Source organism: Metarhizium robertsii, assembly GCF_000187425.2.
Source record: "Metarhizium robertsii ARSEF 23 chromosome Unknown MAA_Scf_3, whole genome shotgun sequence".
Classification (NCBI taxonomy): domain Eukaryota; kingdom Fungi; phylum Ascomycota; class Sordariomycetes; order Hypocreales; family Clavicipitaceae; genus Metarhizium; species Metarhizium robertsii.
Window position 1 is genome coordinate 2,735,262 of NW_011942171.1, and position 12,588 is coordinate 2,747,849.

The 12,588-nt window shown below is 50.1% G+C and overlaps 3 protein-coding genes across 3 annotated transcripts; 1 reads left to right on the forward strand and 2 right to left on the reverse strand.

The window, feature by feature from the left end:
• Window positions 1–1,731: 1,731 nt before the first annotated feature.
• MAA_03587 (uncharacterized protein) lies at window positions 1,732–6,326 on the reverse strand (the record flags this gene model as incomplete). Its single annotated transcript, XM_007821585.1, has 5 exons — window positions 1,732–2,210; window positions 2,287–5,361; window positions 5,432–5,818; window positions 5,877–5,977; window positions 6,040–6,326. 5 exons carry the CDS (start codon window positions 6,324–6,326, stop codon window positions 1,732–1,734), a joined length of 4,329 nt encoding a protein of 1,442 aa, XP_007819776.1.
• A 901-nt stretch (window positions 6,327–7,227) lies between these two features.
• On the forward strand, window positions 7,228–10,130 carry MAA_03586 (guanylate kinase; the record flags this gene model as incomplete). Its single annotated transcript, XM_007821584.1, has 5 exons — window positions 7,228–7,521; window positions 7,579–8,385; window positions 8,454–8,615; window positions 8,680–9,579; window positions 9,672–10,130. 5 exons carry the CDS (start codon window positions 7,228–7,230, stop codon window positions 10,128–10,130), a joined length of 2,622 nt encoding a protein of 873 aa, XP_007819775.1.
• Window positions 10,131–10,528: 398 nt separating this feature from the next.
• MAA_03585 (eIF4-gamma/eIF5/eIF2-epsilon) lies at window positions 10,529–11,874 on the reverse strand (the record flags this gene model as incomplete). The annotated part of the gene is made up of 2 exons (XM_007821583.1): window positions 10,529–10,819; window positions 10,897–11,874. The coding sequence occupies 2 exons, from the start codon at window positions 11,872–11,874 to the stop codon at window positions 10,529–10,531; spliced, it is 1,269 nt and encodes a 422-aa protein (XP_007819774.1).
• Window positions 11,875–12,588: the final 714 nt, after the last annotated feature.

Genomic DNA, 12,588 nt, shown 5'->3' on the forward strand with positions numbered 1-12,588 from the left:
GTAACTCGAGGCTGGACACGTTCCACGCCTGGTCTCAGACCTCGACCTCAGACCTCAGACCTCAGACCTCAGGCCCCCAGGTTTCCTTGGTTGGCCGAAGCCTAAACCAACCCAAGCCCATGCCTTCTTGCCTCTGATGCAACAGCCAAGTTGTTCGCGACACGCTCGCGTCTCTTAGTAAGACACGCCGGTATGGTTCTGTCACCTGTGGCCGTTGCCGGCTTTGTGCTTGGCGCGCCGTCCAACAGCAGAGTTTCGATGCCAGAGTTGCTCCAAATACCTACCTAGGTAGCCATGAAACTTTGATTTGACTCTTCCATCAAAATAGTATAATACCAAAAATTATAAGAAAAGCAGAGTGGCTTTCTTTATGCGTCTCCTAAATTAAGGTTGTGCTATCCATCCAACTGTCACTTATTAGTCTCGCCAGTCCCAACATTGAACCCGTAAACCCAATGATGATGTCCTAAACTTAGGTAGCCCCAAGACACACCTGCATCGTGCAAAGGCACCGTGACGTGAGAAAAAGAAAAGAAAGTGCTCGGCCCGAAGAAAGAGCAACATTCAACGGATCCTGCTCATCGTACTTGCCGTGGTGAAAAGAAGAAAATACAGCATACCTACCTGGGTAGTGTTTAAGTCCTCCTAAAGGGGGTAAACAAAAGACCAGGTAAAGTCAATAAGCAAAAACGACATGCTGCCCACCACGGGAACGATGTCATGTGATGTCGTGTTCGCTCTGTTTGGCGTCTGCTTCTCCGGAGCAGGCGCAAACCATTCAACCCTATCAAGTTAGCAACATAGGTCAGCCCTTCTAGCAAGACGCTAGCCAGCAAATGCCATCGCATCCCGCATTCCCATCACCCAATCAATCCAAGCAAGAGCGCACCGAGTCGTCCTTGCCAACTCCGTAGTTTCGGGACAGCCTTGTGTCATGGAAGACTCTCTCCCGACAGCAGCCATCTCACACGTGCACCGGCGTCAACGACATCATACATAACATACAGACGGAGTTGGCGCCCCGGTACACACATTTCCTGCTTCCAGTCAGTAAAGGGCTGTCCAATCAAATGCTCGGGCAGATTGCTTCAGGAGCGGGTGCTCGAACCCCCCAGAACACCGGCCCGTCCCCTTTGAACAGTTCCTTGACGGAGCGTGTGACAGACACACCCACCCGCCCTACCCTCTTCATGAGCTCGTTGGCTGCCTTGGCCTGCGTCTTGCAAGGCATAAGGGATGGGTGAATCACAGTCATCCGTCCACTCAACTGGCATCTGCAAAGGGGGGGCTCATTCTCAAGTTTGCATGTACTAGGCATGCCCGCTACGCAGTGACATTGCGGGTTCACAAGACCCTGGCGAGCTGACGAGCTGACGAGCTGGACATCTGAGGCTAGACCCCAAAATTGGCATTGGCTAATCGCGGATTGATCATCACCCTCCTTTACACCACGAGGCTCATGCAGATCATCCATGCCAGTGCCGGTGGAGTGGAAACCTTGACGTACCGTACCCTTCACGCAGGAGAGCGCGCCGTCTGGCGTATTGATGATAATGCGTAGTCAGCTCGAGCTCACTCACCTTGATCACTTATAGTGTCAGGTACAAGCACGCAGTCAAGGGTACAAGGAACATGACACGTCAATCCATCTTGTCAATTATCCCAGTTTGCACTCAGATTGCAAATGCTCTGCCAAATATCAGACCTCGGTTTACGCCCAAATCTCAACAACTAGTTCTTGTTTTCGCCTTCGCGAACCTCCAGAATATCTGGCTCCACTTCATTTTCATCTTCATCATAGTATGTGGCTGGTGCTTCATCTTCCTCTGCCTCTTCAGGAATAGTTTCTGGGGCAGTCGTAGCAGATTCTCCTCCCTGCGCCTGCAATTGTTCAAGCCTGGTGTTTGTCATCTCAAACACATATTGTCCTAAATGCTCGACATTTTCCATAGCCACTTCGCCTTCCACAGTCGAGTTATCCTCCAAGTTCGGTCTCTCCGTCGGCCACATCTCTCCTGTTACAAGCATCAACTTGTCCGGCCGCTCCAGGAGGAGATCAAATGCAGGTCGAAGCTCGGGGCACGCCTCAAACACTTCCCTGCGACCAAGAATATACAATCCAAGTCTGGCACGAGAAACCGCAACCGTCATACGCCGGACATCGCGCAAGTAACCCACCCGCGACGTTCTGGTCAGGGACAGTATGATGTCTGCCATGGGAGATTAGTACAGGTAGGAGCAGTACCTGGGGCCGGCACGGGATTCATGCATTCATTCTAAACTTACAATCATTTTGTTCGCCTTGGTACTTGTCCACCGTGGCAACAGCCTTGGGAAGACCGAAAATGGGGTTCTTGGCACATCTGTGAGCAAGAACATCCTTGACCAGAGCTCGTTGCCCGGCGTAGGTTGTGAGGATGCTTATCTTATCCGCAGGGTATCCTAGCAAGCGCATGTACTGATAGATGGCAACTGCATACTCTGCCTCGCCCAAGTTTTGAATGAAATGTGGTGTCGGTTCTGATTCCCCACGGCCCTTGTAGTCGGGCACGTTGATAAACTGGTAATCAAACTTGAAGCCAGCATTGCCTCTGAGAAATTCGGTTTGGTTCTGCACATGTGGCAAATTATCCAGCTTGGGGTACCGCCATTGATAGAGTTTCGCGATCGAGGGACGAGCACGTCCCTGTTGATCAAGGTTGACAGTTGGAACCCCGAGCCGGACTAGGCGAGAAAATAGCGACTGTTCCAGGTTGGCATAGTGGCGAAATGCTAAACTTTGAATGACCGGCGAGTTCTGGAGATGATCACCGCACAGAACGACCCTCTTCAGTGGCACTTGATTATTCTTCGGCTTTTGCATGGCAAGAGGCATGAATGTTTCAACTTCGGTAATTTGGGCCGCCTCCTCCATGATGACATTGTCATAATGGAAGCCAAGTGAGGCAATTTCACCTCGTCGAATAGCAGCATGAGTAGTTGTCATGGCAATGACTCTAGCCTCATTGGTGAGCAAATAGTTGGCCTTTTCTCGGTCACGGCGAAGAATTTCAAATGGAACAATATCGGCCAACTCTGAGAATATCTTGCTAATATGCCGGTAGCAGCCATTGGCAATGTCTAGCGTTGTCTCTCGGTCAGCATCCCCGGGAAACAGTGGTTGGGGCGCGTCGGCAAAGTATGCATGGAATGGGAAAGCCTTCACAAGGTCTGGGACAGAAGTCTCGCCTGATGTTGCGGCGTGCTGGAACCTTTTCCAAGCAGGTTCCACGTAGACCTTATTAAAATAGCCAGCAGTCTCTGCAGAGTTATCATGTGCACCTGGGGCCCCAAGGCTTGAAGCGAGTTTTCTGACTTCTTGTAGAAACGTCTGCCTATTGTCGAGGAATGATTCAACACGGCCATGTTTGCTGAAGCTTCCATCCGTGTCCAGCTCTTCTTCTCCATGTCCCAAACGGAGCAGGTGCCTCTCGTCAATATCCAGTGCGACAATCTTGGCAAATAATTGGTTGAGCGCCTGATTACTGTGTGCAATAAGTAATGTCTTCTCTTGGGGGAAGTTATGGTAGATGTTGTTGATAATTTGAGTAGCCACATCTGTCTTTCCTGTTCCAGGGGGGCCTACGATCACCGTTAGCCCAGGCTGCGATCCAGACATGATAGCCTCGATCTGAGCAGGCGTGAATCGGACCGAATTCATCTTCGGCACGTCCACGGGGTACGGGCCATTATTTGGAGGCTTATACGTCGATACTTTAAGGGTATCGACCTCGGACTTCATCGTGGGCTCTGCGTCGCGTCGGCGCTTCTTTGATGGTCTGACTCCATCAGCCGCCTCTACCTTGCCAGCTTCTTCTAGAACATATGGAGGGCCAAAGCTGCTCGTAACATCGCCCCCAGGCTCAACAGTTTTGCCCGGCAGGCTTTCAATCAGGTGATGCCAGTCAAGAAAGGTGTCCCGGTAGTCAAGCTTCTTATTCCGGTTGGACAGGTTCTTGTAGTTTGCACCCGCTGGATCACCATATCCTAAGAAGACTTCATGCAGCCATGGCGGGAGAGGCATTTCTGACAAAATGAGCTTGCGAATAGACTCCAAAACAGGTTTGAAATTGTTTTCTCTTCGTCCTCTCCTTAGTAGCAAGTTTATTTGGCCGTACACATCAGGTTTGCCTGCTGATGCGCGCTCTGAATCTCTGGAGTACATGTATGAGTCCAGTTTGAGATGCATCCTGCGCTTGTTATCGAGATTCAACGATCCATCCCTGACATGGCGCCCCTTTTCGTCCGTGATGCTAATAATTTCGGCAGATCGTACTGATATAACGCCGAGCTTCTCATGCTCAGACCGAATATCATCACCGTTAGCAGGGGCCTGTGAAGACGGAGCTTCAACGGCCAACAGAAATACAACATCGTCAGGGCGGAGACTGTCCCATTCTCGTCGAACATTCTGTCCTAAGCGTCGAACATCAAATGAGATCTCAGCTTTCACCATTGACGGAAGTTCTTCGCCCACTAGTGGGGGTACAACTTCCAGAATTGATGGTTTCGAAATAGGCAAGGCCATTTTGGAGAATCCTGCAAAGGTTGTCACGCCAGGCTGCTTAGACTCCGGTCGGAGGCGGCGCAGGGCCGATTCCACATCCTTTCGGATGCCGTAGAATGCCTCGCAACGATACAAAATCATTGCCCTCCACAGGAAGTCTCCAGCAGATAAGTACTGCAGGTTCAGCTTGGGCAGGGCCAGAGGGTGCGATCCATCGTACGCATCTGCTCGCTGGAAGCCACTGTCAAACAAAGTTCGTTCGGTTGGGACTAATGGCATATACCGAGAAGTCTCGCGGAAGGTTTTCTTGCGCTCAAATTTACTCAGCATGATTTCGGTAAGCAACTTGCGATCGACTGGGAGCGCAAGAGACTCTGGATATGTAGATCGCATGTCGAGAAGTGTGAAGAGCTGTGTGAGTTCTTCATCCGTCAAAGGCGCAAGGAGACTTGCAAGTTCATCTCTCTTCTCAATACCTCCGTAATTTGAGAGGGCCAAAACCATGAGTTTCTCTTTGAAGTGCTTGAGTGCGACTTGTTGCAACTTTCCGAGGGTCGCACAGTGTTTGTCGTATGCCTCCGTCATGTTCAGTTGAATTCCAGTTTGGTCGTCAATGGTAAAATGGGTATAATGCAACAAAAGAGAGTGTAAATCTCGCAGCAGCGAGTTGTTCTCGTCGTTATATGTGGGCGAAAGTTTCATGACAGGTAAGACATGTAAGTCTTGGAGAAGCGTATTAACATAGCGTCTTGTAGGTAGCTGGCTTTGAAGATCGGTAATAAATTCGGTAAATTTCTCACAATACAAAGCATCATCTAGAACAACGCATCAGTCAAGGCGCACGAAGCAGGTAAAGAGGGAGGGGGAATTAAGCTAAACACATACCTGACTTCGTAGCATCGTCGTATAAGAGACCTAAGAAGTCCAGAAGTAGAGAATAGAGCCAAGATCTCTCGAAGCGAAGTCGAGCTTTGGTAGCACCATCTGCTGCGTCATAACGCTTCTGGGATGCCCTCCAAGCCTTTCGCAAGTGGGTATTTTGGTCCAGCAAGGTCTCTCGTTGGGTCTCGCTAGACAGGTTCTGCCAGATTCCTATTGACACCAGCGGTGCGCATTCTTTTCTGACAATGGAGCAATCTAGGCTCTGGAATGCGTAAATCAAGAAGCCAAGAAGGTGCGTCCGTATGGAAGTAGAGAGGGTACGATCGAGCAGCAACGACAGGACTCGGCGGAACATGGACGAGAAATGATCGGGTCTATCTTCAAGCAGACCTGCAAGAAACGTCAGATGGAACATCCCTGTTTAATTGGCAAGGCTCTCTATACTCACTCCATGTCTCCAGATGTTCGCGCCGTTTCACGTTGGCTATCAGTACAATCAAAAGAACATGGAAATTGGACGATTCGTCGGTATATCCTGGCCAAAGATAGCTGTTGCATGAGCAATATTAGCTGAGACTGTCTTATTACGAGTGCTACAGCCTTAAGCTTACCTCTCCAATGTTTGCAGGCTTTCCAAAAGGAGAAGTGACTTATACTGGAAGCCATCTTGTTCCAGCACATCCCAAATGCCCTGCTTCAGAACATCATTCTTGACCTTGGACTTGACAGTCCTTTTTCCTGGCTTTAACCAGTGACTCCTTGCGAGTTGAACAAACTGGTGCTCCTCTTCTTCGACCTCGGCGGGGGTAGGACGTTCGTCTTGGACTCTGATGGCGGGCTCACGGGCCTTGCCAGCTTTGGCTGCACCACTGCCCTTGAGGCGCTTGGCGTTAGGCATTGTGACTTTCTGTTCGCGTCATGAGCCTATTCAGAGCTCCAGCATGAGGGGAGGACAGTGATGACAGCTCGGCGTTGGCGCAGTAGCAAAGCTGCGAGTCGATGGTGGAAAAGTCAACATGCAGACGTCGTCGCAAGAATGAACTGCCAGAGGTCCATCGATTGGATGGCGTCGACTTGGGAGACTAAAATTTCAGCCTTGCATAAGACCCACCGGCAGCCAGGGCCAAGGCACCTCGGTTTATTGACCTCACAGTGGTGAGTGCCCCACAAAGGCCCGCTGTCTTGTGCTGTCTTGCGCTCAAGTCCCTTGAGGCTGTCTTACCAGACCGTTGATGGTCAACATTACTGGTCTGGTTGATGTCTGCTGCAACCAGACGCCCATTGATTTGTCGCCACACCAGAATCATTCATTGACCAGTGCCCTGCGCTACGGTGAGCTACAGAGTCCCTGGGGCCACACGTGCCCTATATTTAGTGCACATAGGTGCCTGGCGCCATGCAGTCGATTGTCATCCAGGCTGTCCGGTTCTTTCAATGTTGATTCCATTGCCTAGACCAGCTTCAATGTTCAGATCTCCACATGTCAAGGTTCAAATAGTACTCCAGCAACCAAACCCACGCGAACTTGGAGGACTTCTGATCAAGCCTCGCCTTCCGCCTTCCGCACCGTACAACTACCTCACGATCCCGACTGTAATTCTTCCACCACAAAAGTGCTGCTTCATGCGGCGGCCAGCAGTGACCGGCTCCTGTAACAAACGGCACAAAGGCAACATAAGCCGTTGTCAGGCCACGACCCTCGTCCGCCGCGCGCAGCAAGGCTGCATCACACAACTCACGAGGAGCTAGCCTTGGTAAACGTGCCTACCTCGATACCGAACCGCGGCGCATTTTCCAAGATGCCGGCTCTCCATGTTCAAAACCCAGGCGTCTCTGCAGTCGCCAGATTCGGCTTATTATTAGATCAGTTCCTGGCTGAGGCTGCTGTCGTGAAATCGACTGCTACAATCGAACCCACCCTCAAAAAGTCTGATTTCAAAGACATAGCCAGTCGCCTACGTGCGTGTTTCTCCAGCGATGCCGCCACCGGGGAAAACGGAGAAGGAGAAGTTCCTAGCCTTCACGAACAAGAAAAGGCGAAGCAATTTGCTATCATCGAGACCGCCTCGCGGGACCTGTTTGGCAACCTCATTGTAAGTAATCCAAGACCCGCGGGCCGACATTACTCGTATCAACGCTGATTTTTGAAGGCTGCGACTCCCATCCAATCACCCGACTTCGTCAAGATGTGGAATCTACTCGACATTTTATCAATATTGTCCGACGACGGCCAATGCGATCCGGCGCTACTGTTTTGGCTCGTCGAAGAACTGCTCGACAGCCAGACCATTTCCGCATGTCGCATAGTGTTCGACTATCTCGAGTCACGTCGTGAACGCATCATGTCTAAACATTTCAAACAAAAGCATCTGGTAATTCTGCGAAGCTGCAACGAACTCTTGCGGCGCCTATCAAGAGCCGAGGATACAGCCTTCTGCGGACGGGTATACATCTTCTTATTTCAGAGCTTCCCCCTAGGTGATAGAAGTTCTGTTAACCTTCGAGGCGAATACCACGTGGAAAATGTAACAACTTTTGAGGAGTCGGCAGAAGAGGATGAGCAGCAGCCAGAGTCAAAGATGGAGGTTGACACGCCTGCGGAGACTCCCAAGTCATCAACGGATACCAAAGCATCGAACAAGGGTGTCGGCTTTGATTCCAAAAACTCAGAAAAGCCGTATGATCCGGACCGTCTCTATCCTCTATTTTGGTCTCTCCAAGAGAGCTTCAGTCAGCCACTCAAACTGTTTGACGCTACACACTTCAACAAGTTCAAGACTCGTTTAGATCTTACCATAAAAGCTTTCCAGGCCATCCATCAAAACGAAGGGCCATCCAAGTCATTGGAAAATCCAAGGAGAAACCTTAAGCGGAAAAGGGAGGACGAGGGGCCTGAAGACGCCCCTGAAGCATTCAATCCAAAGTACTTGACCAGCAAAGATCTCTTTGAGCTTGAGGTGTGCATGATACTTCCATTATTTCCCCTACAATTCGTATGGTGAACATTGGCTAACTAGAGACACAGATTAGCGATCTCTCGTTTAGACGGCACATCTTGGTACAGGCACTCATCATCACGGACTTTCTTCTGTCGCTTTCCACAGAGACAAGGGAGAAGTTGGCCGGCCTCAATACCCGTTCGCTAAACAAATCAGTCCTTTACAACGATCAGCTGAGCGAAGAGAATGTAGGTTACATCAAACAATAGAGACGTCACAGTTGTACTCCTAGGTTTGCTAACCAGGTCATAGACGAAATGGGCAACTGAGATGAAGTTTACCATATCAGACTACCTTAAGAGGGGCATCGACGGACCATACTTCTATCGAATGGTCGAGACCGTCCTAGCTCGAGACAAGAACTGGGTATTCTGGAAGATGACATCCTGTCCATCTATTCAGCGAGACCCTGTCTCTCCAGAGCTTTTTGTTGAGGCGAGGACCACGGCCCAAAAATTAGCAACCAGCAAACGACTGCGACCAACGCCAATGGGATCTGTATCTCTCGAGTTCCTCCGAGACATGAACGACGAATCTTCCTTGGACCAGCTTAAGACGCCTGAGAGATATCAACTTCCAGAACTTGAAAGTTTTCAAAGAAAGATTGCCGATGACGACTTTGAAATCGAGATGCCAACTAACGACCAAACAAAGGCCGCCGCCATAGCTGGCAAAGCAAGCAAGAGTTGGCGAGCTCTTAGAATAGCGGCCCGCTCAAAATTAGCATCATTTGATAAAATCGACGACTCCAAGAAAATAGACATCATATTCCACGAGCTCCAAGACGAAGACCAAGACGAAGCCGACGATGAACAGGCAGCAGCTGAGGACGACATGCCCGACAATCGGAGCCCCATTATCATATCTGGACCCAAGGGTGTTGGCAAGTCCGCCCTTATCAACGGCCTCCTCGAGCAGCACAAAGGCGTCTTTGCAACAGTCGTACGACACACGATTCGAGAGCCTGCAGAGGGCGAAGTCAAGGGCAAGAGTTTCCACTTTGTCTCCGCTCAGGAATTCAACCAGCTACGCGACGGCGATCGCTTGATCGAGTACGGGACTAGAGATGGCAGCGAGTACGGCACGAGCAGTAAAGTTATTGAGTCGATAGCCGAGTCTGGCAAAGTCCCCATCATTGAGCTAGACCTCGAGGTATGATTCCCACCCCCGCAACTGATCCCAACTACAACATTCACAATCAATAACATATACCAACTTCAAACTAACCGTTCACTACGCGGCAGGCCGCCCAATTTGCCAGAGACATGGACTTCTCAGCTCGCTATATCCTCATTAAACCCCCGCCTACTGAAGCATACCAAGCCCGTCTCTCGTCCTGCGGTTACGACGACACCGTCATCAAGGGCATTCTATCCACACTACCCGAGGAAGTAGATGATTCTAAAATCTCAGAACTTTTCGACGTCACCGTCACCAATGAGGACGGATTAGAAAACGTCACCAAGTCACTAAGTGAATACATCTTTTCAAAGGAAGACCAGGTTAATGGAGAGGAGAGCAAAGGCGGAGACGGGGACGATACTTTGGGGGGAGAAAACCAAGATCCGCAGGGAGATGAAGCAGCATCAACTATGGCGGCAGCTACGTCTACTGGGACTGACGCTGAGATAGCTGAGGACGAGAGCATGAAGGATGCACCCGAGAAGGAGACGGAAGGAAATGACGATAATGCGGCGCAGTAGACAATTGAACATGGGCACTCAAGGAGGATGTAGAATTATTAAATACCGAGCCATTTGGTCATGATCTATCAAAATCAGTTCCGTTCAAGACCTCGGCCATCTGATTTCATGGCGGTTGATCATCAACAAGTGGGAATAAGAAGTCATCACTGAGTATAGCAGGATGCAAGCGCTTGTTCTCGACTATACTATTCTGTGAAGTACACTACCACAACAAGCGGTGACCTACACCTAGAAATAGACTAATCTCACAACGTTACAGGCAGTCTGAAGACAAAGAAATCCTCCATATCTCCTTCCAGTCTCTCATATTGGTGTGATTTTTCTTCCATCAATCCAACCATACAACAACTTAAGAACATCCTAGCCCAATGAGAGGAGACAAATGATGACCAAGATTACTCATCCTCTTCCTCATCAGACTCTTCCTCGTCGGCTTCAGCGAGCCATTCGAGAAAAGGCTTGGCAGCCTGACGAATTTTTCGAGAGGTGTTCTTGTCAGTATATTTCTTGCTGGCGTGAGTACCCCATTTGGTAACCACCTCCTCGCTAATGAGGTCATGGTGGTAGTACAGCTGCAGAATTTTGACAATCTGCTGCAAAAAGTCCGGGTTCGACTGGGCCAGTGACCCAATCAGACGCTCAGTACCTCCCAGCAGCGCCTTTTCGTGACGCTCAGAGTTGATGATCTGCCAAACATGTTAGTAAATCAATGGTATGCGGTTCTGTCGCTCAATACGCCCAGCACATCTCATGATATACATACCTGCTTGAGCATGCCAGCGCGCTTTGGAATCTGGACGCAAACATCCTTATCAAAGACAGTCTGAGCAAGAACTAGGACAGTGCGGTGCTTGTTTTCAATGCCCATCTCCTTGGCCTTGAGATAGATGTTGATAGAGTCAACCTCGTCAATGCCACCCTTCTCTTCAGCCTCGGTTTGGATCCAGGTTCCAAACTCATCGTAGACAGTGTTGCCGCCCTCACCGTCCTCGTCCTCGTCGTTGAGGCTCAGCTTCTGCTTGAACTCACCGGGAAGTTGAGCCTGGCGGGCCTTGACAGCTTCCTCGCTCATATCCACAGCCCATTCGTCATCCTTGACCTTGACAGCAGCATCCTCGATGGCCTCAGCCTGTAGCTTGTTGAACTCATGGTCGCTAACAGCATCGCCATTTTCTTCATTCTCGTTGGAGCCATTCTCGGAGCCTTCGTCGCCACCACTGACATGGCCGTTCTCGGTGGCAGTGCCGTTCTGCTTGGCTTTCTTGGCTGCTCTACGCTCAGCCTTGTCCTTCTTGTTCTTCTTGCTGGGCTGGTTCTTGAGAATGTAGCCACTCAGCTTGAGGCGCAGGTCAACAGCGGTACGCTGACCACAAGCCTTGCAGTCCAAGAGAATGCGGTCGTTGTCAATTTTGATGTCGGTCTCGGGGTTCTTGCAGCTCTTGCAAAGAACAAACTTGTTGATGAAACCATCGAGGTGGTCCTGGAGCTTTCCAGCCTCATGAGCACCGTTGATGATCCAACGGTCGTCCTTGATGTCATCTCTGGTCATGGCACCAAGTTCGAAGCCAAAGTATTTCATGATGTATGACGCAGGACGAGCAAGAGACGCAGCGACGCTGGAAACGTTGACAACAACGGTCTTGATACCGTTACCTTTTCCCTCGACTTTGGTCTGCAAACGCTCCATCTTATAACGATAGAAGGCGTCGCTGACATCGCGGCGAACGTTGATGAGAGACATGATGGCGAGTTTAACGGTAAGACAAAGACGTGGCTCTTTTTTTTTGGTGTTTTTGTCGAGGTGGTATAAGAGTTGACGAGAAGTCGAAGTTGTTTGTGAGAATCTGCTGTGAAGCGAGTTGCAAGGGGCTCTAGAGCGACGGGTTCGGCATGAAGATGGTTTCTGGGCTTGGAAATAGTTGACGAAGACGGTTGAGCAAGAGGAGATATCAGGGCTCAACAAGACGATCTATGTTTGACATGGGGCAAACGGGACGGTATCTCGGTAAACAGTAGGGTAGGCATGAACTCGAGTTTGGGAGTCTTCAGCCGTCGGAACTGATGTTTGGGCTACAAGGTTTTCGCGGTATGCGAAATAACTGCAGCTTGAAGAGGGGACTGGGTAGAGTGAGCTGATCGTGCTGATACATAAACAGCAATATGCGCCCGATAGTCGCTAAGTGTTCTTGGTTCTGCTATACAGTGAGGAAGTTTCAAAGTCTGCACGAGGGGAGAAATTAATCGTTGACGTTTTCAACCAAGTCTCGGCGTAGTCGAGTGCGAGAGCAAGATGAACAGGTAGAGGTTGTGTGTGTTTCTGGCTTGCGGAAAGCGGGCAAGAAAGTTGAGGCTGTTGCTCTGCGACCGATGGAAGAGTCAACAGGCTAAACGACGGCTTTACTTGGGTGGTAAACGAGGATTGCGATTGCAGCGATAAATCCGGCGACGGACAATA